This window comes from Micropterus salmoides, unplaced genomic scaffold, assembly GCF_014851395.1.
Source record: "Micropterus salmoides isolate LMB-PRFRI ecotype aquatic unplaced genomic scaffold, ASM1485139v1 Ms_hic_scaffold_18, whole genome shotgun sequence".
NCBI classification, from domain to species: Eukaryota; Metazoa; Chordata; class Actinopteri; order Centrarchiformes; family Centrarchidae; genus Micropterus; species Micropterus salmoides.
The window spans coordinates 10,305,517-10,328,569 of record NW_024040928.1 but is presented as its reverse complement, the minus strand read 5'-3'; the positions used below and the strand labels follow the sequence as shown (position 1 = coordinate 10,328,569).

Here is a 23,053-nt window from a genome sequence, read left to right as displayed (position 1 = left end):
CCTTGGGATGTTTAAAGCTTGGGAAATCTATTTGTATCCAAATCTGGCTTTAAATTTCTCAGTATCTCGGACCTGCCTGGTGTGTTCCTTGTTCTTCATGATGCTCTCTGCGCTTTAAACGGACCTCTGAGACTATCACAGAGCAGGTGCATTTATACGGAGACTTGATTTCACACAGGTGGATTCTATTTATCATCATTAGTCATTTAGGTCAACATTGGATCCTCACTGAACTTCTGGAGAGAGTTTGCTGCACTGAAAGTAAAGGGGCTGAATAATTTAGCACGCCCAATTTCAGTTTTTTTATTTGTTAAAAAGGTTTGAAATATCCAATAAATTTCGTTCCACTTCATAATTGTGTCCCACTTGTGGTTGGTTCTTCACAAAAAGTTACAGTTTTATATCTATGTTTGTAGCCTGAAATGTGGCAAAAGGTTGAAAAGTTCAAGGGGGCCGAATACTTTCACAAGGCACTGTACATTGTACAACTCCAATCAGTCCCACCTGATTACCAATGACTGTGACAATACTGATGAACCTTTGCCATTTCAAAAAATTTGTAAAATAATACACTTTAAATTGCAAGATACACCACAGACTGTTTCCTTTTGTCCAAGCCAATTTTATTCTGTACAGCAGGATAACATTTAACCTGGTAAAAATGTATGGGTGGTCGTGTTTCTCCTTTTGGACATTGAAGCACTTAGGAGTTGGCATTGGGTCCCTTCTTCTTTCCGAAGGTGGGCACAACGTTCACAAAGCGCCTGTTGTACTGGATGCGACGCTTAGCACGGCCAGTCTTCTTCTTCTTCTTCTCCTGCTTGTCAACCTGGAGAACGCAAGAGAAGAGGCGTTTTGTCAAGATCATGATGTACTATTTATGTGTATGCATCTGAATGACTAGTTTATCCAAGACAATATAACGTTTTCATACATACAAGCAAATTATATTGTAAATGATATACATGTGTTCTTTAAATCATAAACAAGGTGTGCGCTTGTATTATACGGAAACACGAGGTGCCAGAAAAGGCTTAAAAATCTTACCTTGGGTGTCTGTCCCCTCACTTTTCCAGCGCGGGCCAGAGAGCCGTGAACCTTACCTGAGGATGGGGAAGAAAAGGAAAGGGAAGTGTTTAATTACTAACATGAGGGCCATAGTCTAACTGATGACTCCATGAATGTGGCTTGCGCTACAGGGGTGGTGGTTTGGGTATCATGGCTTTCAGTCATGTGCTTGTGATCAACAGGAAAATGTTTTTACTTTTATCCCCACAATATGAAGGCCAGCTTGGCAGATGAGTGATCAAATAATCTTAATTTATTTAAACACACAAGACTAGACAAACATTTTAGTTGTTACTTAGAGTATTCAGTCAAGTTCGCATTGCTTACTTGCTTGAAAATTGTTTTATTTTTACAAAGACAGTTGTTTATTGCATCGGTGAACTGACCTCCCAGCAGCCTGCCAGCTACTTCCAGGGTGCAGTGCTCTGAGACGCCACAGGATGCCAGGGAAGCATCATCCTCCAGTGGGCAACCAGCAAGCAACAGCACCTGATCCTCAACCAGGAGACCCTCCAGACCCTGGACATGGGCCTGACAGACACCAAATAACACGTTTTTATCCAAGCCAAGGTAAATCCTCGCTAGGGTTCACATAGACGCATTCAAATGCTGCATTCAAATGATTAACGTTACTTTGAGATCAAAGGTCGGGCGTATTCCTGCCAACTAGTCGACAATTTACCTTGATCTGTCCAACAGTCTCCTGTCCGGTCACCTCAAGGGTGTGAGTGTTCTGGGCACGCAAGAAGAGCTGCATCTTGATGCTGGAAGAAAACACGAAAGGTCCACGCGACTTTAGTCATGATCAATACTACTATTGCGGAAACTACCGTCTGGCGCTGGATTTATTTTTGACAGCGAACATTTGCTACCAAACCCGCTACGTTACGCCTGTGGCCAAGATTGTTTTTGTGTTTTCACGTTAAAGTCATTCCGTGTCACAGAACCGAGAAGTTGAAAATAAACCAGTGCAAAGCAACGTGCCGGGAGCTAAAACAGACTCGTCTCTCTTGGTATCTTGCTAATGCTATGCTAGCTGAACTAGCCGCATGGGGCACACGTTTCATCAAGTCGCTTAAAAACCCACGAAATGTTGCCTAACTAGTCAAATAAAGTACTACTTGAGATATATAATGGTATATGTGTTATATCTGCGTTCCACAATACATCTCAGTTATCCATAATTACGCTTTTTCACTTAAACTGAACAGGCCTTACCTCGTTTGATGCTAGTCGTTCAACGCTAAGCATAGAAAGGGCTGTTTAAGGGCCGTTACTGCGCATGTGCGGATTTACGTAAGCGTAGTCGGTGGTCACGCCCATCGGATGGCGATGACGTTAAACCTTATACAGTTTATGCGTTGAACCTACTGAATAATAAATTGTTTTTTTTTACGGCGTTTAGTCTATAAAAACGGATGGTTAAAGCAGCACACAGCTCAGAAAACCTCTAAAAAGTTATAACACTATCATTACATCTTCTGCCCAACTAGGGCATTATAAAACGAGCGGTGGTTTGAGCAGGTCTAAGATTATGTGGGCATTTTGTCTTTGCGTGATTCGGTAGTAAAAAAAATAGGATGTCAGGTCTTTACGTTTCACTGTAAATCACTGTTCAATACAGGCAAAATATATTGTGTTGCATAAACTATTGGGTTCTGATCATTTACACGAGACAGAATTTATTATGTACAATTTAAAACACTAGGATTGTGTGTAAAGTCTGCAGATCATGAGATATACAGCAACTCCTTGAGCTATTTAGAAATCAAAAGGGATGATGAAATCAACAAGGGACACTTCAGGATATCATTATCTTTATTATGAAATCAAGTCAAAATAAAAAAGGAGGATCTCATTTTTTCATGGAAACCACCATGAAATATTAAAAATCTTTCAGTTTGGGAAGAAGAAACACGACTCAGAGATACATCAATCAATGCCTCCTTTACAACTTTAAATCTTGAACACAAAGAAATTAAAAATTGTTTAATCACACAGGGAAAAATAAATCTTCCTTCACAAACAACATGCATTGAAGAACCCAAACAAGAAGCCAGTGTTGGAGATGAAGGATGTAGCAATAATGTGGTTTGTTTTTTTTTTAAACATGACTGATCAACATGACTGCCATGGAGGGCCATTATATTCTAACTAATGTCTACAAAGTGTAATTTAACTGATTAGCACACTTTAAACCAGAAAGAAGGAACAAATCATCTGTGGTTGGACTGAAATCTCCATGACACCCAGTTAAGTAGCCCTGTTCAGAGATGTAGGCAGGTCAGAAAGGATGTTTTCCTCTGAGTGTCCATCTTCAGGTCAGGATTTTGTCCATCATGTTGGAGGAGGCGGGTAGTACTGGTTATACTGTGCATATTGGTTGTACTGTCCCCAGGTGTTTTGTCCCCAGCCACCGTATTGCTGCACAACAGACAGGGAAAGGAAGAAGGGGGGAGGGGGGGGGGGTTGATCACTGACATTTTCAACAGGCTTAAACAAAACATGAGCTTATTTTGTCAGGCCATTTTCATTAAAATGAGTTCAATACAAAAATAAAGCTCTTAATTAATGCTGGAAATGGCCATGCATACATGCGCAGTGCGACATTAACTGAAAGTGAAGGCTTGTGCAGACTAAACGACTTTCAGCTATGGCCGGACAGGGGGTTCACACTCTACACGAGCTGACAATGATGGTCTCCAAACCACGTTTTGTCAAGAAAACACGTGAAACTACGCGAACCTACAGACAAAACAGCTGTTTGTTATTATAAAGATAGCAATTATAAAGACAAAGAATATGGGTGAAAGAATGGATTAGCACACGCAGGTAGCCAGGATTGTCTGAGCTACAGAGAGAGCTGGAGGGGAGTAAAAAGTTTTTTGCGTGAAAAAGTAGCTGCCTGCTCTCATTGGCTGGATGTGGATGGCCAAATATCTGGCAGACGTCGGCGATGTGTCAGAAATGTGTCGGGGAGCTGTTTTGATGTGCCTTTGAGTTGTTCTCACATAACGACGATTTACCCCTGATCACAGCCCGACGGTCACTGAGCTCACCAGCCGGTAAATCGAGCTTAAAATCGTGTAGTGTGAACTAGGCTTAAGGAAACCTTTCTCAGACCCCATCCACACTACTCCGTTTGTTTAAAAACTGAAACGAATACGATCTCCGTCCACAGCAGCATTTTAGCTGTGTATCAGAGTTGATCTCAGTCTACAGTAAAACGACTGAAAACGCACATCTCTTGGCCGTTCACATACACTGGGCATGCAGGTGCAGGTGTAAATATGAAGCAGATGGTCCCTCTCCTCCATAGTTACAGAAGATTTAGCGAAAGGATAAAGTACTACAGACGAAGAACCGCACCAGATATTTTTTTTGCATGGATCAATAACGAGCTGGGACTGTTTCTAGATGTAACACAGGAGTTAAAAGCGACCGTGGTGGCGGAAAACAGACTGAGTCGTCGCAAAGTAATTACGGAGACATGCACAGTAGTAGCCACCAAGTGTAGGCTATAACCTAAGTGTTATTTGCATGCTAAAATTTTTTTGATAAGACCAAATCAAAAACTGTCAGTAGCATCGTGTTTCTGCTTTGCATAACTTCTGAGACCCAAACGTGAGCGTCTGCATCATCGTTTCTAAAGTCAAGTGCTCAGATAAGATACATACCTGGTACCAGTTGTAGTTGTATGCAGAGCTGTCCTGCGCGTCTGCCACTGTGTTTGCTGCAGTTGTGGAACCGTCATCCACCCGCTGCTTCTTGGAGTCCGGTTCCAGAGAGCTGGAGATGAATAGTTTCAAGTTAGTAAAATTGTAAAAATAAATAAAACCACACGACTTCACCAACAAAGAACATTTTGGTTGGCCTGGTACTACTTTATTGGAGAGTTGCTGAAATATGAATAAATAAAACGTATAAAAATAAGGATGTGTTGATGCGCCCCAAGCCCTGTTCCATTATCCACCTGTCATACCCGTTCTCGGCTTTCCTCTTTGTGGGTTCGCTTTCTTTTTGCAGTTTCTGATGTTCCTCATATGCAGTCACAAGCCTTAAAAAAAAAAAAAGGGGGGGGGGGGGGGTGGAAAAGGGTTACTCATCAAATATGACAAGAACACACATTACTTTGTCTCTAAAAACGGAACAAAAAAACTCACACATTGATGTCACTGCCAAAGTCCTCGAGGAACTCCACCTTGCGCTGGGAGAAGAGAAGGCGGGTTTCAAGGGGCATCGGGCTGTTTAGGGCTCGGTCGAAACATGCCAAGATCTCCGCCTCATTCTGCGTCACGTCTCCGCTGTACTCCAGCTCAAGCAGGTTTAGATAAAGTTTTGGACTCGTCTGTAAAGCCACAAAAATATTTGTGTGAACTAGAGAAGAGGATCGTTAATTAGGGCCCAAGCACGAACCGTGCGAGGTCCCTATTGAAACTGAAGAGATTTTTTATTTATCGCTCTCTTTCTTTCGCAAAGTAATTTCAATTTTGGGGGCTTAAACATACTCGAAAACTCGGCACACATGTCAGAAGTGGTGAAAAATGGGTTTTGCGCATGGGCGTGGCAAAATGGCTCGCTAGCACCCCCTACAAAATTAGAAAAAGTTAGCCCCTCGGCCACGTTCAACCTACATGTACGAAATTTTCTGGGGACACGCATCATATCAAGACACAAAAAAGCCTCAAGAACCCATGCCCTAAACTCAACAGGAAGGCAGCCATTTTGAATTTTATGGTCATTTTTGGATGATTTACACACTCCATATTTTAACGAACTCCTGCTAGGGATTTAGTCGGATCAATTTAAAATTTCGGCTGTGCCTTCTAAAGGCACTGACAATGAAAAGTTGTGCTGTGAGTTTTCATTGATGGGCGTATCCGTGGCGTGGTGTCAAAGATCAACTCTTCGCCATGACACAGGAAGTTGTAACTTCAGTGTACATGCTCACATCTGAACAAAACTTTACGTGCTTGATAAGTGTCCCACCCCAAAGACATCCACGCGCCAATATTAATTTATATTCATAGCGCCAAGTGCTATGTAGCGCCACAAAGGGGACACAGGAAGTGATGTATGCTATGATGTAATGCTTCATGCATTGTCCGAAGCGCGTAGCAAATTCACAGCCGTACCGGCAGAGCTCCAGAATATGTAACACGGCCACCTCACACCGACGTGCTACATGTGCGAGGGCCCGCCCAACGCTAATTGCAGCTTTAATTATTATTGAAACCCTTAGTGGTATCGTTAAGAAGTCTCTATCGATACTTTACTATTTAGTGATGGTTATTTGGTAAGACCAGACCCAACGGGCATGGGGTAGGCCTGCACTGTATGAGGAAAAATATTCAATGTGCCATAAGGTACTGAGCGAGAATATATTGAGATGACATCACTTGCGATAAACATATTGAAGTGTACATATTAACTGACTGGTTGTTTTTAATTTAATATTTTAAATACAGCTAAATGTTGTTTCTAGAGCAGCAACATTAATTTTTTCAACAGCAAAGTAACTCAATAACTTCATCTGACATCATAAGTAGCGAGTGACTTTTAGAAAGAATAACAGTCTGTATCAGTCCCTCCTCCTCTCTCGCTGGCTGCAGGTAACGTTACCTGGAGGAAGGAGGAGCGGCTGGTTTGTCTCAGCCAGCAGCTGAGTTTTTAAGACTATAGACCAGTCTCTGCTCCAGACAGACAGCTTTCTATTTAGCTTGTTTTTAACATTTGGCTAATGCCAAGCTAGCATTAGCTGTGCTTGTATAAAACATACAGGATGAGATACTGAGGACAGAGAGCCATAGTTTCAAAATGAACCGAAAATATATTTACACATCAATCATTTTGAACTTAACTATGGTAACGGTAACGGTCTGTTTGTAAGAAAGTGATTAAGCTAGCCGTGCTTAAATTTGGAGTGCACACATCAATTACCCTTTATGGTAAATTCGCTGAAACGAGCTGACAGGCAGGTTAGCGACTTTATCCTGTCATTGTGGCTCATTAAAAAGAGAAGTGTTGCAGTATGAGAGTCCTACCTGAAGAGAGGCTGTGAAGTCTTCATGTTACGCGATACGAGAACCACATTCAACATTTATCTTATTGGGTCGGACTTGATGAATTTAGCGCAAAGATACATGTGACAATCTCCGGTTTTCAAAATAAGGTGTCTATACAGTATGGAAATATTAATTAGATTATATTAAGACAGTATCAAACATATTACATGTGTCTCTTAAAATCCTGTGGGAAACACAGACGGTTCATCATCTTTTGTACAACGATCTTTATTTGCATTCTGAGCCCAATTTATTGCAGAAAAATCACAACTGAGGAGCTGCCTTTGTGAGGTGTTTCTCCACACCTGAACTCAAGTGAAGAGGATCCATGTTTTGGTAAAATCAAATTCAAGAGCCGTTGTAGATTTAACTTAACTGGCCTCTATAGAGGGCTATGTCACCCATGAGTGTGGAAATGATAAACACAGCAGGTAAATTAATTTATTTTTACTATGTTGATTTTCCCCATTCAAAACACTGTACCAAATGCAAACATTTCTGGATTTAATAAAAAAGGGCTTACTAACTAATGTTGAGCATTTATGTATGTATCTGTCAAACAAGTCATCAAGCGGCCCTCACCTGGTCTTTTTCAATAGCATCCAGCAGCACCTTCCTGGCCTTGCTCAGGCTCCTCTGCACCTTCATCAGCTGCCTGGCCAGTTTCACAGCATAGAACGATGTCTCAGTAGCATTCTTCGCAGACTCCATGGCCTCCCTTAAGAGGGCCTCCGCTTCCTCCAAGTTACCATGGCGACGCTCTAGACTGACCCTCCGAAGGCGCACCATGGCCAGACCTGGGACCGCCGCCTCCAGGGACTTCAGGATGCCACGAGCCTCCTCTACGTTGCCTGGTAAAAGAAAAGCAGAATACTGTCAGTTTGGCCGAACTCGTGTCAAATTTCATGCAATTATGGTTTTAAAGGCCTGTCTCTATGTACTCATGCAGTCACACCCTAACTGGTCATTTATTCATACTTGTTGGAGAGTGTCGCTCACCTTGCTGCTCCTCAAACGCTGCCCACAGCAGGTGGGTGGCTGGCTTCTTGGGCAGATGGATGGTACACGCCTTCTTGTAGACATGTCTCACACCGTCAGTGCTGTAGCCCTCTAGATATTTTGCATACTTCAGAGTGAAAAAGAGAGAGCGAGTTGGAAGGAATGCAAGAGAGGACAGAGAAAAAAAAAAAAAAAAAAACAGAGGAGAAAGAGAAAGGCAAAAGAGAGGACATTTTAAACTGAAATTTCCAGCTGACAGAAACAGTGAATTTCTTCATTGACATGATCGTTTTTAGAAATTTTCTGTGTAAACCCATCAGCACCTTCATGGAACCAATTAGATAAGTTTCTGTAAGGTAGTGGGAGACGAAGAAGATGCAACGTAGTAGTTGGCAAATGCTGCAGTCAAATCTTGTGTGGCAAGCTGGCCATCCCCTAATACAACAGATACAGTCACATATCAACGTTACACGCAAAGAGAGTGCAGGACGATTTACTGTGTCGTTGTGATATCATCGTTGATGGAGGGGGAAGTGCAGGGATGTAGCGGGAGCGTGAGAGATGTTTACAAGGTCACATTACCTTGGTCCAGAACTCTTCGTAGAGTGCACAAGCGATCAGGCATCGTTCAAAGAGAACAACCACGCGCTCCGGAGTCCCATTTTCAATTTCAAAGTCCAGGTACTCCTTCCAGTTGTTCAGCTGGGTCTTCTCTAAGGCTTTGACATGGAAGTATGGTCTCTTAATCTTAAAAAAAAAAAAAATATAGACAAATAAATGTTTGTTTTACAGTGTCAAATAAAAAAAAGTCACATTTCCAACAATTAATATTTAACACAGAAAACAAGACACATACCCCTTCCTCAAAGGCCCAGCGCTTGCTGACTTCATGTTCATTGTGGTTGAACACTTCCTGCCGAACTTCGATCACCTTGTGGCGCATATTCTCGATCTCTGTCACCCTCTACATAAAGACACATACAAAAAAATGCATGGTCAACACTTTCATGTAAGTGTCACCATATCACATTCTCCACTTGATGTAAAAACTGCTAGTCCTGCAGCCAAGGATTTACATCACCATGAGCTTGCCAGAGACAAGAAGCCAGTAGAGGGGGGGAAGGTATGTATGCACCCTGCATATCAGCCTCTGGGTGCAGGTGCTGGGGTCAATGGGGCCACGGTTGATCCTTTAAGTTTTAGGGCGAGTCCCTGACTGGAAGCCAACTTGAATCCCCCCTGGCATTCAATGGCTTGGCTGCTGACATAAAGACACCTCTTCAAACCTGAGCAAAGCTTTCTTTCCATCTCATCATGGAGAACAGGCAAGCCCTTGCTAACCTCTGCAAGCAGTACTTTAGGAAATGTGTCTCCCCTGCAGGATTGGCAAGTGGATGCCTACCTTAGCAGGGTCCGCAAGATCCTCCGTGCCAGGCGGCAGCTCCTCCTGAGCAACAGGTGTGTCCTCATCTTCGCAGACCATCGCTGTTAGGCTGGCTTTAGAGAGCTCAAGCCTCAGCTGAACGAACTCCTCTTCTGACAAGAAGTGTTTGGGGTTGTTGTTCTGCACATGATCTTTAAACCTGAAAGATTAAAAAACAACAACAGGTAAATAAGATTCAACTCAAAGAAAGATTTCAAATGGTTGCATGTAGGTGTTATTTTAGTCAAAATGGCTTAAAGGGGAAAAAAAGCATCTCTGTTGTATGGAGTGCTGCAAAGAGGGACTTATTCGGTCAATACGACATTTACCTTACATTGAAAAAACACATTTATCTTTATTCTATCACCCCGCTCCTACCTCTGGAAGTGCTGGGAATACAGCTGGGTTGGGATGCCCAAGATGCGGTCATAGATGGCGGTGACGTTAGCCAGCTTCTCCTGCTCTGTCTCCCAGTTGATGAAGGACTCCCACAGGCGGTCTGAGCGGAAGTCTGTGCCTGCTGCTAGCACTGCGTGTTCATAGGCACTAATGGTAGAAAAAGGAAAGACAGTGAATCTTGTGCAAGATATGTTCAAAATGACATTACAGGAACTATCAAATATTTGGTTAAATTCGCATAGAAAATAGACGAGATTCTGCAGCTAAAAATGCTATAATGTAAGAGGGATTTACTCACGCTCGAATGCGTCCCTCCGTCTCTGGGTCACTAGGGTCTGAGTTTTCTTTGATGTAGGTCAGGTAGTGCAGCCACAGGTCCACACTGAGAGGGATGGCCTGCAAGCCTCTTCTGTACACCTTTGAAGAGACCAAACATAGACAAGGCTATCAAATGTCTGGAACAATTTTATTCTATTCATAAAAGTGTCTCTCTCTTCGGCCCTTTGCCTTAATCAGTCGCTGTATGCAGCGTTCATACAGACGTAGGCACACCTACACCATATGAACAAAAGTACCGGGAAACCCATTCTTAATACTTTTGGAAGGGTTTGTGTTTTCATGGTGTGGTCTTTAAGGGAAATTTCAATGCTACATTAATGCCATATGGATGAATGGGCAAAAATACTCAGACACACTCCAAAATATTCCATAAGGTCTTCCTAGAAGAGTGGAAGCTGTTAGAGCTGCAAACGGGGGACAAACTCCATTTTAATGCCTATAGATTTAAAAGGGGTCATAAAAGTAATGTGTTGGGAGTACTTTTGTCCATATTATGTACTTGGTCTTGAGTAGGTGTAGTAATATTTACTGGGATACATAATTGGGACAATGCCAGAAGAGTTCAGCCGGGGACCAGACAAATTACTTGATTAGGCCAAACACCACATAGTCAAAAAGGTAGAAATTCAAAAGACAAGAAAGCTATAAATGTGTGTGTGACAGATGTTTATATTTACCTCTTCTGCAACTTGTATGTTGCCATGCTTTTTCTCAATATCAGCATACTTCTTCCAGTAGCCATAGCAGTAGGGATAACGTAGGAAGAATACATCAAATGCCTTTCTCACAGATGCAAGGAAATTCTGCAAGGGAGAGGATGACAGCAAAAAGATTCAATATCTTATTACTTTCCTTTCGGTATAATTGTTCTGAATTTCAATTATATTATTCTGTTAAAAACAAAACACTGGACCTCCTTCTGTTCAATCTTAGTAATATAAAAACCAAACATCATAATCAGCATGTCTTAGCTTACCTCTTGCTCCACATACTGCAGCAGGTAGACCCAACCATTGAAGTCATCTGGGTTCTCCTCGCACGCTTTGAAGAGTTTTTCAAACTCACTGGGCTCCTGTGGCTCTGCAGGAACAGTCACTTCTTGTGTTGTCTCTTTGGATGGGTCTTCCAGCTCCATGCCATCCTCCGTCACCTGTGGTGCCTCAGTCCCATCTGGAGAACATAACAAGGAATGGTGAAGTGGCGTTACATGGAGGTGCAAACAGGGCATTGGTCCTAAATGTGTATAATTACTAGTATAAGGCCAAAGGTGGGATTGGGTCACTTTGTGTCAAGGTTGTTTTTTTAAAAATACAGAAAAGGCACTGAATGATCACGTCACCCGTTGTTTTTGCCTGCTTTTATACTAAGATTTGGCTGACAATCAAATATTGCATCTGAGTCAAAAAAACTAAACATATTACATAATTGTGTATCATGAAATCAGCAGCACACTTAAGTTAATGCTATAATTTCATGGTACTACTGTACAACCAGTGATGGGCTATGGGCCACTAATTGTTTTAACCACATCAGTTGAGTGAACTGTTGAAAAATGTTTTCATTTTTCTATTTAGTCATGATCGATTCTAAATCTCAGTTTTCGTTGTTGGATATCTACAGCAGCCATGTAAGTAGACCAGTTTTGCCTAAAATACATAGCAAAAACTTAAAGCCAGCTATTTAGATTACCTTGACTGCCATCTTGTACAGCAAACTCTGGCTCCAGGCTCATCTCATGGCTGTCCTGTTGAGACTCCCCAGACTCTGATTTGTGTTCTGCTGGCTGTTCTGCCTCTTCTGTGGGTTGCGGTGGAGGGGGAGGTGGTGGTGGAGGAGGTGGCTGCTCCTCTTGGAAGAACTGAGCACTGGCGAGCTGAAAATGCTCCACAGCCTTCGCCACAGAACCCAGCTCTGTTGAATGTGTCTGCTGGTTTGGTTGCTGCTGTTGCTCCGGAGCATCCTGGGACGCATCAGAGTCTTCGGGCAAGATGGTGGCGAGTGGTTCTGGAGCAACCTGGTCTGGGGACCAGTCAGTAGCTTGGCCTAGAACAGGAAGGTCAGGAAGAAAGGCATCCCCATTGCTCTCCATGGCAGGGGACTCAGAGTCCAGCATTCCAGTAACGGTGTTGTCCGAGAATTGCAGCCCTGTTGAAAAGAAGGCTGGATTATTACTGGAGCTGCAATGATTAGTCAAGCAACAGAAATAAAATGGGCAACTATTGTGATAACCAATTAATCATTTTTCAAAAATAAAGGAAATATTCTGATTTCAGGTTTGAGAGAGAATTTTATTTGCCATAAATTAAGGAAAATTTAACCTAATTACCAATACAAGTCTAGTAGAATTTAAGGAACTACCTAATTAGTTCCAATACAAATTGGAAACTATTAATAATCAAGTGTTCAATTACTTTGAAATGAGCGCTCATAATAAGCCAAAACGTACTAGTTAGTCTCAATTCCCCATGGACTACATAGATCACCTGTGCACATCCTGTAGATAAAGAACTTTCCAGAACTCATTTGGTTGCATGTTTTACTTTCAAGGCAAAGAATGATTTCACAGCAAGTTCAACAACATCTGCCGTATTTTTTTTGTTGTTGCAATGGCTCATATTGACATTTCCAAACGTTAACTTTAAGTTAACTACCTTTCCACCAAAAACGGTCACCCGAGAGAAAGCAGCAGCCGATGATCTAGGACACTTCCTTGTTGTATCATTAAAGCGGACGGCAGCTTTAGTTTAAAGCCTTGCGTTAGCTACTAAAAATAATGTGTCCACGTGATCAGTTTCTTAGTTAAATAACACTACGCGTGGCTCCATAACTTATTAACAAAAGGTTAACTACCGCCATGTGTTCCGTTAAAATCGATTAATGTTAGCTTTAGCCTCGTTAGCGGTTTGAGATCACGTTGCACACGGGAGATAGTTTGCATAGTCAAAAGTTCAACCAGAAGTTGGGCCTTGGGTCCTGTCTATTTCCTGAGAAGTAATGCATGACAGCACTTAACTGACCAACGGGTGACGATGGCCAAGCATTAGCTCTTGTTTAGTAACGCCGGATGTGAACTCCATTATGGGTATTTAGTTAACTAACGTAACACTTTTCAGTTTACCGGTTCCACACGTTGTGATATCAACAGTTTATCTAACATTGATCGACTACCTTATAAGCTCGCTAACCTTATGCTAACTAGAACAACTAACGTTACAGCGTGCTAAGCGTTTGCCTCCATCTCCAGTTAATAGTCGGCACCGCAGGCTTTTCCGCGTTAGCTAGCTGGCTAACGTTGGCAATTTCACTAGGTAGCACAAGTAGCTAACGTTAGCTGGCTGTTGAACTGCCCCAATCCTAGCCATATTACAACAAACTGAATAAATACAGTTAGCTTTTGGGATCTTACCAGTATCTTCCATGAAATTTTGGACGACCGTACAAACTTGTGCGCAGCTTTCGATGACTTAATCTAAACGACGGCGGCTCAGCGCTCTTCGACCACCATTCTTAACTTGGGGGAAGAGCCTAGACATAGTTTGCGCATGCTCAGTGCATATCCCGCCCGTGTATGCGATATTGCGAAATAATTTCCAATTTTGCCACATTTTTAACTTTATACAAAGCTGCAAGGTCACAAGAATATAGATACACAAAAAATGGATATAAACCCGGTTAACTAAATAATAAAAGTCAAAAGTCATTTAGTCTCAAAGCAGTTAAATGTGGATCCTCTTTTATGTGGATCCTGTTTTAGATAATTTGTAGACTGGAGGGCCTTAAACATCTAAATATATAAGCGTATATCTTTTCTAAGTAGCTCATGAAGATGCCATACTGTATAAAACATAAAAAGACATACGCCTGCACTGGATAGCAGAATGTTGCATTACTCACATGAAAATTGCACTAAGCTGAAATTACAAAGGTGGTGAATTCTTACATTGGTGATGAGTAGTATATTTCTTTCTTCTCAAACCAAGGTGACATTCTTAATATTTTTAGATCACTTATGACTTTATCATAATGGGTCTGTATTTACAGTTGTTTATTGGTTATTACCGATAGATTGATATATCTATTGTCTGGGCTGATATAATGGATATAAATAACAAGCTTGGCAATACAGAAATGCCTAAGATAATATCTACATCTTAAATATTGGTCTCTTCAGGTTTTTACATAATGCTAAAATATGTTATTTTCTATAGCTTTTCCTTCGGTCAATCTTTTCAATACATGTCTTCTTAGAAACTATAGAAACACAGTTTTAAAATGTTATTAAGCGCAACAAAAACATTCTAAGGAACTGTAACATTGTCAAATCCCAAGATTAAAATGAATGAATCAATAGCCTATTTCGTGATTTCAGTAATCGCTGTAATGAAATCCTACCCTTCTACACGACTCACTTAATTCTAGTGTAGCCTATATTATGTTTAGCCCGTTTTATACGCAGGTGTCACGCTGCTTTAGACGATGTGAAACACAGAAGTTGCCCCCGCCCTGCTCACTCACAACCTCCACGTCACAGATTAATCATACGGGAACCGTTTTGAATGAATGGTGAGACATGACGGAAAGACCCTCCTGTAAACCCCTCCTGAGATCATTAGGACTACAAACCCTTTGATCTGTTATATACGTACAGGCCTATGTATAATTCTTGTGACAGATGTGATATAGGAAGCGATTAATTACACAAAGAGTGCTCAAATGGCACAAATGCCAGCTAATCGACCGGTCTGCAATTCAGTTTTTTAGAAGCGCGCATGCGAAATGGCGCATGGTCCCTTTAGGTTCCGTCGGAAATATTACTATTAAGTGTAGTGCATTTGTTTCAAAGGCTCTCAGTGTGTTGTATGTTTACAGTGTTTAATTATTATGAATTTAAAAATGTATACACTTTAAAAAGTAAAAAAAAAAAAGATTAATAATTTACATTTAAATGATGAATTATGAAGTAAATTACATAAATTCATTTGCCAACTAATAATTATTTCTGTTTAAAATGTCTTAAATTATTAATTAGCTGTCATGTGTTGGTGCAAATTAAATTTTTAGGTGGCACACTTTTTAAAGTCTTCAAATAGCAACATAAGAGCAGCAGGAAGTCTTTTTTATGCTGTGGTTTAACATCCCACCTTGCTGCAATGATCTAAAAGTCAGTACACCATGACATCACTGCTGGGCGTGGTCAGAGATGCACCAGACTTGAAACTACCAATCAGGAGGGGCAGTGCAACACTGCATCAAATTAAAGTCCCTTAAAACTTGGCCTTGAACCAGATCTATAACTTTAGATATTCATGATAAATAAAGTTTTAAAACCATATAATTAACACTCAAAAACTCAGCTAATCTGCTTCATCAGGACTGTTTGGACGTGGTTTGATTTGATTTGATTGACAGTGACTAACAACCCATCAACTCTCATCACCATGATATCGGACCAAACGCCAAGCAAGCATTGATTTTGTTCAAACCAGACTTTAATTCAAATATTGCTAAATCCTGATTGGTGCACAGAAGTATGTGACATCACATTTTCCCACCCACTTTAAAGCATAGAAATAAAAAGAAATAGCTCAAATATGAAATAACCCAAATAATATAATAACACAAATAATATGATAAACAGTATAAGAACACAAAGTGTGGAATAAAAAGTTATTTTAAAAAACACTCTAGTCGGATGTTTTTTTGCGTTTTCAGATGTCGGAGCTCATGAGCAGCCCCTGAACGCAGCACTGTGTGTGAGAGCAGTGCAGAGGAAGTGGCGGTTGATCTGGGTCCGCACCTTTTCCGGTAACACAGCACCGCCACCGCTGTGACTGAAAGGCTGGAGAGAGAGGGTGAGGAAGAGAGACAGAGAGCGGCAAGAGCGGGGAGAAACGGCCCGGGGACTGGGGGATGATCGCCGCAGACGTAGGTATTTATCTCGCTCTCCGCGTTCTTTGGTTTTATTTTGGCTTTCTATCGGCCGAGAGAATATTTTTTCGGATCCAAAGTTGTCCTCTGTACTAACACCCCTCCCTTCTCTGGACCGCTCTTGTGTCACAGGGGGAAGAGAAGAAAGTCGGATGAATCAATGACCTTTTGAGCGCTCTTGCTCTTGATGTCCCGGAGCAGAAACGGACCGGAGAGCTCACATTTTGGCGTGTTGTAAGAAGAAAAAACGCCGTGCTTTGAAAATTCATCGACTGGGATTGGCTAAGGGCAAGTGTGGACAGCCGGTAGCCAAGGAGGAAGTGGGAACCCCGGGCTTGGACTGGGCCTGATTTATATAGTAGGCTGTTTTTTTCTGTACCAAGTCCAGCTCCACTGAGAGTAACTGGATTTTTTGAAGGAGAAAAAAAGAAATGTGGATTTTGAAGAAAGTCTGCGCTCATCGGCTAGTTTGAAACAAGGGGATGTCATTTTTTCTTCTTACGTCGGAGGGCACTGGATCATAAAAATATATCCCCACCCAATTCTGCGAGGGCTACACACATATCTCTCCCACTGAATGCTCAGAGTCACCCGCTCAGGTCAGATCACCACAGTCCAGCTAATAGTAGTAGTCTTTTTCTGTACAAACTTGAAAGTCACTGCCTTTCTGAATATTGACACTTGTGTCAGCCCACCGCTGCCATCACGTGGAGGGCTCTCAGCACACACTGAAACTGTGACTTCTCAGTTGTAGTGAAAACAACTTATTTCTCTCAATAGAGAAATCTTGTTTTTTTCTGCTCACAAAGTATTTATGCACAGCAAACAAGATGGGGAAAATGCTGTCAAAGATCTTTGGCAACAAGGAGATGAGAATATTGATGCTTGGACTTGATGCTGCTGGTAAAACTACCATCTTGTACAAGCTGAAGCTGGGACAGTCAGTCACCACCATCCCCACAGTCGGATTCAACGTGGAGACCGTTACCTATAAGAATGTGAAGTTCAACGTCTGGGACGTGGGGGGCCAGGACAAGATCAGACCGCTTTGGAGACATTACTACACTGGCACCCAGGGCCTGATTTTCGTGGTGGACTGTGCCGACAGGGACAGGATCGACGAGGCGAGGCAGGAGCTCCACCGAATCATCAACGACCGGGAGATGAAGGACACCATCATCCTGATCTTCGCCAACAAACAAGACCTCCCAGATGCCATGAAACCCCACGAGATCCAGGAGAAGCTAGGCCTGACCCGGATCAGAGATAGGAATTGGTACGTTCAGCCCTCATGTGCGACAACAGGGGATGGACTATACGAGGGCCTGACCTGGCTTACCTCAAATTACAAATCTTAATGTTTCCTCCCCTTCACCAGCCTGGACACTTGGAGGCAAACAAAAAAAAGTAGCTGAGAATGAAAACAGGAGTAAAAAAAATGCAATCTGAAGCAATTAATACCAGGACCTCTCTGCTGAGTATATATGCAAGAGAGTAGCAATTATATTTTGTTTTCTTTTGATAATGATAACTTCACTATAACCCCAGATTTCATTTAAACAAGAGACTATTGTCTTTTTTGCCTGGCTTTCTTTTTTTCTTTTTCTTTTTGTAGTTTGCTTTGGTTCACCTTCTGTATAATCAAGTACTGTTTAAATATACAATATGCTTACTTATGGGCTCTTGGGACAAATTCTTTGGTTTTCTAACTTTTTCATAATTTCTCTCAGTATTAGTATCATTTCTTTTAGGGGACTTTGATACACACACTCATAGTTTAGCCCCTGCTTGTTCTCTCGGCCCATATTCACATGACCCAGCTACATATCCAAAGGATGGGGAAGTCCAGAAACCATCGCCTACGTCACCATAATTGTAATTTGTATGAATGTGTATTATGGATATGTAAGGACCAAAAAAAAACAAAAAACAACTGTTTTCATAATTGATTGTACTGGGAGGACTGAGGAAAACGTGTGATCCTGTGCAGTGATTACATCCATCACACCTACTGTGGCGGTTTGTTTGAAAGACACCATGTTGGGTGCTGGATATTCACACACACACACACACACACACTGTGATATGGATATATACTTTTGTTGTTTCAGGGTCTGAATCTGTTACCACCAGTCGTATTACTGCCTCTTTTTTTTCCCCAGAGCTTCCATTACTGTTGGGTATTTGTTTCAGCTGCCTTAGGTTACAGGTGCCCCAAAATCAAGACAGTTAGTACGACAGAAGGTCTGCTTAACTGCTGAGTTTGCACTTTCGGGTGGGGAGGGGTGGGTTACCAACTAGCTGGCTTTTGATTTTCTGTGAGTGACTTTTGGACCCTAGCAAGTACTTATTCCCAACCCCCCCACCACCTCCAATGTAGGTGCTTCATTGACTGCAACCCTCCTCTTCTTCTTTTCTTTTTTTACCCATCATCATCTGCCTGTACACTTTAAGGTCCTGCAGACACACACCAACTTTCTGTTCATAGTTCATAGATATTGCTCTGTTTTATTTTTGTTGCCCTTTTTTCTTATTTTGCTTCTATGCTGATGAAATAATAAAAAGAATATATCCAGATCAGTACGGAAATGACGCCTTTTCAATAAGCAGCTGTGATCGAGAGTAACAAAACTAATACTTCACTTCTGAAATAGTTGCACTCATAAAAGAGGAAGTGAGAGTTCAGCGCACACGAATGGTTGAAAGGAGGACTGGTTAGAGCGAGCCGTGAAGTGAAGTGAGCCTCGGCCTGTTTCCTGCATGTGTGAGTCATTTGCTGTGAATAAGTGATGAGATCTCTAGTTCCAGAGTAGTGATTGTCAGGTAGACCATGCCTTGCTGTAGTATCACTTTGTTTATCAGGGACTGCACAAATGGCTTTTGACATTTTCAAACAAAGGAAGCAAGTTAAAGAGGTAATGTGGAGTTGGGCCAAATGTTGAAAAGTGTAAAAGTCAACAAGCCCAAACTTTTAAAGAGGGTACAAAAGTCATTACTATCTTGCAAACATCAAAGTAAAGTGAATTTAACAGCAAATTACACATTTCTTACAAAGTTTATATTGTCATGATAAAAAACTTCCATTCTGGTGAGAATTTGTTCATAAGCAGAGTGAATTTTGGTAAATGAGAACATGAGCAGTGTTCATGCTTGTGTAACTGCTGAGGTTAGGGTGACAGCCTGCACGAAAGGTCTCCGACAGCCTGGCATTTTGCCCTTGTTACGTGAGTCACCATAAGGCACAGACCTGAGATCAGGCCACAATTTCGAAGCCATTCATTTAAAAACAGTCTTGGTTTTTAACCATCTTACTTTATACTGCTGCTCAGTGTTTCATGTGTGTATGAGCCATAAGAAGAAGGCAAACAGCTGTCGAAAGAGGCAGGTGTGAACTGTGGGTTGTGACGTTGCTGTGTGAAGTCAGGAAACACGAGAAAGAAGAAAATAGTTGTCATGGAAATGGGCGGTTTAGGAGCCTGTCGGTGAGCAAAATCAATCAGTAAGTTTCAGGTTGAACTGTAAAGATAAGCACACACAGGTAAAATATGAATTCCAGAGCAGGTTTTGGTCTATTTGTGAACATTGTGTGCTAAGCAGTAGCCAAATAAAACAACAATCAATTTCAATTTTTTTTCAATTTGCTTTATTGGCATGAATGTCAATAGAACAGTATTGCCAAAGCTTCAAAGGAAATACAAAAGAACAATTCAGTCGCTCTCCAATTTCCTGAAAAGATTCCATTTGGAAGGTATTACATTTTATTCCCTAATATGCCACTATAGCAATGTTCAGGGGAGTCACTGTCCAAGAATTCCTGTGCAGGAATGCTTGCTCTCTTGTCTCTGTGTTTGCTCTAGTTGCTCATGTGGTGTTTGTTCTGTGGCTGGTGATTTGAAGTTTGACCTGTTGCTGTGCTGAAAGCAGTACCACGCATGTGACGTGTCCAGCATGAAGGACAGGGACAGGCAGTCAAACAAACGAGATAGACACACAAATGGTACAGCTGATTATCTCTCCTGAAACTGCTATTGCTTTTTCAGTTGAAAAAAATTGGAATTAGAAGCACCACTTTTCTTTTCAATTTTCAACATTTTCAGAGCAGGCTATTGTAATGAAACCACTTTATTTGAACAAGGGCAGTGCCTCTGCAGTGTCAAGTATGATCTTGTTTGCGTATGATTTTCCATTCATGACTGCCATTGTGGATGTGGAAATCAAACTAAAATCTACAAAACGCATTTTCTTTTCTCAGGAGAGGAAATGTGGAAAGGGAGAGCAGTCTGAAACCGCTCCTGATGTTACATCAGTGCTGAACCGGTGAATCATGCTGCACATGTCAGAGGCCTTTTGTACAGCTGTCACTGCCCTCAGCAGCAGATGCACTGCACACACGGGCTGGTGTCAAATGCTGTCAGGCTCACCTGTGGCCCTCCGTTAAAGGACACGATTTAAGAGTTTGTATTGTCGCTCTTTCTTTAGCAGGTAGAGTTTATGACAGTTTGTTGAGAAAACCCTGCCTCAGAGAGCTGCTGTTATAGGGCAGAAGTTGCATACTCTCATCCTGTTCAGGAGTTGTGGTTAGGCTTGTCAAAATGTACACAATTACCCTGAAACCTCATTGATGCAATGAGACGTTCTTTCAGTTCCTCCTCATCGTCACCATCATCAACAGTCACATCAGGACTTTAGATGTGATTTACTTGAAATGTGTTTCCTGCGACTGGTCTCCCAATGAAAGCCACTACGGAAGTGTTGGATTTGAATGAAAGCCTTTAGCAGGCCTGCTCCGTTTTTCTTTCGCGTTCACGTTTAGCCCGGAGTGCTGCCATTGTATGTTGCTGGGTGGGGGTGGACTGGACTATTGTACGCCTCTTTGAAGGGGGTGGTTTCAAACAATACTGTTAATCGGAGCTCATTGGCAGTTCCTCTGCCGTTTGTTTACTTAGGCGTTCCTCTTTGATTTTAATCTCACTTCAGTTCTTCATTCAGCAAACCAGGAAACTGTCACATGCAGACAGCATACATTTCAACTTAAAAGGAGCCCATTGCTCATGAACTCACATTTAATCAAATAGCACCTTTGACATGAGCTTTCTAGAAAATGTTCACCTCTTTGCCTGGTGCTGAACCTGAACCAGATGTTAATGACGTGTGTCATGTCACTGTAAATCTTAGTCTACAATCAGTGCTTGTACTGCATTTAGCAGTACAAGCACTGATTGTGTTTACTTACATGTTAACTACAGCCTGCTTGCAAAAAGACACACACTAACACTCATATATTGAGTTCTGGAGTTGAATAGACTCTCACACCTCAGACTGTCGCTGTCTGTCTCTACCCACAGTTGTTTCCATAGAGCTGGGGAGTTTAGAGATGGTATGCTGGCTTTACTTAAAGAGTCAGAGGCCAAGTGAAGCACTCAGTTTCACCCTCAAGACTTTTCTCCTCATGTTTGTACAAATGTGTTCAAATGTATAACAATATTTAGAAAGCATAATTGCAGTGCATGGACCACCTACAATGAAGCATACAGTAGCTGTATGTTAACTACAGTGTGTGTGTGTGTGTGTGTGTGTGTGTGTGTGTGTGTGTGTGTGTGTGAGAGAGAGACAATTTGCTGTTTAATTGGGGTTTAGGGGAGTTACAGAATGTGCCAGACTATTTCCTGGAGCAGTAACTTCCTGGCATCCACCAAGAAATAACCTAGGACATAACCCTGTGTATAAATAGCAAAATGTTGTTTACACTTTGGTTTTTGTACAAATTAAACAGACAAGATATAGCATGTTAATGTTGTGTTTATACTCCATATATTGTTATGTTATAGGGTGTCCAGATGTCCCCGTTTTCCGGGGACAGTCCCCGGTTTTGGTGGCCTGTCCCCGTCTGGAGCTGTGTTTTTTACTGTGTGTTAATCATACTACATAGACTGCATAAGGTGTTAACAGACCTGAAATCATTTTCACGCCGGAAAGACTGGACAGCATACTGGTGTTGTGCCAAAAAGTTGCTGTGTCGCCCAGTCTCTTTATGACTACAGCTGCATCTGGGTCAAACAGATGTAACGTGAAAATACACATTACTTTATGTCTGTGGTAATAGCAAAGGTATGTCTTTGTGATACTTTAACATTTCTTTTAACGGAATAATCACAATTGTGGCCAAATAGGTGTTTACAGTTTATAGCGTAACCAGGCGTGACATTTACGTGATTATAGGCAATAATAGAAGCCTGTTGTTGCCAATGGAATATGTGTTTGGTAGGCATATATGTCTAATATCCTTGTTTATATTTGGAAATCGAAATGTAGCCTATAATTAACATGACTTACTGCTGAGTTACATAGCCCATAAAATAAAGACATGATCTCTTTTGCAAATCCTTATGACTACATCATTTAACTTGCGGTGTACCAACCAGTCCAGTCCCTTTTTACCTTTTAAAGAACCTTTAAATGGCAAATACAATGTAATGCAGTATTCTACTTGCCAGAAAGTGACTGTAACTTCTATTGACTGAAAAGTTATTTCTGCCCTGAAATGACTTGATTATATTCATGAGGATTATATTTGACAGATTATAACTCACGTAGTAGTTTTTACCTCTTAAAATACCTTTAAATGGCCAAACACACGCATTAAATGCAGTATTCTACTTGCCAGAAAGTGATTACTGCCTCTACTTATTGACTGAAAGGTAGTTTCTGCCTCAAAATGACTTGATTTCATTCGACAGATTATCGCCCCCCTTTTTATTTCATATATAATAACATTATATTTTTTAATGACATACTGACCACCAAACCAAAAATGTCTCCGTTTTCATTTCAG

The 23,053-nt window shown here is 41.5% G+C and overlaps 3 protein-coding genes across 6 annotated transcripts; 1 reads left to right on the top strand and 2 right to left on the bottom strand.

Annotated features, from left to right (window-relative positions):
- Window positions 1-601: 601 nt before the first annotated feature.
- faua (FAU ubiquitin like and ribosomal protein S30 fusion a) lies at window positions 602-2,409 on the bottom strand. The gene is made up of 5 exons (XM_038727179.1): window positions 2,287-2,409; window positions 1,751-1,832; window positions 1,455-1,599; window positions 1,048-1,103; window positions 602-829 (listed from the first exon to the last, which is right to left on the bottom strand). Exons 2-5 carry the CDS (start codon window positions 1,823-1,825, stop codon window positions 704-706), a joined length of 402 nt encoding a protein of 133 aa, XP_038583107.1. The 5' UTR covers window positions 1,826-1,832; window positions 2,287-2,409; the 3' UTR covers window positions 602-703.
- Window positions 2,410-2,868: 459 nt separating this feature from the next.
- Window positions 2,869-13,852, bottom strand: prpf39 (PRP39 pre-mRNA processing factor 39 homolog (yeast)). Of its 3 annotated transcripts, none has more exons than XM_038727173.1 (15): window positions 13,700-13,852; window positions 11,983-12,438; window positions 11,270-11,463; window positions 10,971-11,096; window positions 10,253-10,371; window positions 9,934-10,101; window positions 9,535-9,715; window positions 8,989-9,096; window positions 8,715-8,879; window positions 8,133-8,259; window positions 7,716-7,984; window positions 5,232-5,416; window positions 5,042-5,125; window positions 4,746-4,857; window positions 2,869-3,492 (listed from the first exon to the last, which is right to left on the bottom strand). In XM_038727173.1, the coding sequence occupies exons 1-15, from the start codon at window positions 13,710-13,712 to the stop codon at window positions 3,406-3,408; spliced, it is 2,394 nt and encodes a 797-aa protein (XP_038583101.1). In that variant the 5' UTR covers window positions 13,713-13,852; the 3' UTR covers window positions 2,869-3,405. The 3 variants fall into 3 exon arrangements, with proteins under 3 accessions (XP_038583101.1, XP_038583103.1, XP_038583104.1); XM_038727175.1 differs by having other exon boundaries at window positions 5,051-5,125; XM_038727176.1 differs by lacking the exon at window positions 13,700-13,852 and adding an exon at window positions 12,945-13,061.
- A 2,211-nt stretch (window positions 13,853-16,063) lies between these two features.
- Window positions 16,064-18,801, top strand: arf6a (ADP-ribosylation factor 6a). 2 transcript variants are annotated; one of them, XM_038727178.1, is made up of 2 exons: window positions 16,064-16,218; window positions 16,354-18,801. In XM_038727178.1, exon 2 carries the CDS (start codon window positions 17,052-17,054, stop codon window positions 17,577-17,579), a length of 528 nt encoding a protein of 175 aa, XP_038583106.1. In that variant the 5' UTR covers window positions 16,064-16,218; window positions 16,354-17,051; the 3' UTR covers window positions 17,580-18,801. The 2 variants fall into 2 exon arrangements, with proteins under 2 accessions (XP_038583106.1, XP_038583105.1); XM_038727177.1 differs by having other exon boundaries at window positions 16,064-16,222.
- Window positions 18,802-23,053: the final 4,252 nt, after the last annotated feature.

Bases quoted from the DNA above. Each gene is read 5' to 3' on its own strand.
- faua (XM_038727179.1), bottom strand. From the start codon at position 1,825: ATGCAGCTCTTCTTGCGTGCCCAGAACACTCACACCCTTGAGGTGACC. The intron at 1,600-1,750 runs GTAAATTGTCGA...GGTGTCTGTCAG, and splicing joins AGACTGTTGGACAGATCAAG to GCCCATGTCCAGGGTCTGGA. The intron at 830-1,047 runs GTAAGATTTTTA...TGCGTTCTCCAG, and splicing joins TGAGGGGACAGACACCCAAG to GTTGACAAGCAGGAGAAGAA.
- prpf39 (XM_038727173.1), bottom strand. The intron at 5,417-7,715 runs GTGAGGGCCGCT...GTGGCTTTACAG, and splicing joins ATGCTATTGAAAAAGACCAG to ACGAGTCCAAAACTTTATCT. The intron at 5,126-5,231 runs GTGAGTTTTTTT...TTTTTTTTTAAG, and splicing joins TTTGGCAGTGACATCAATGT to GCTTGTGACTGCATATGAGG.
- arf6a (XM_038727178.1), top strand. From the start codon at position 17,052: ATGGGGAAAATGCTGTCAAAGATCTTTGGCAACAAGGAGATGAGAATA.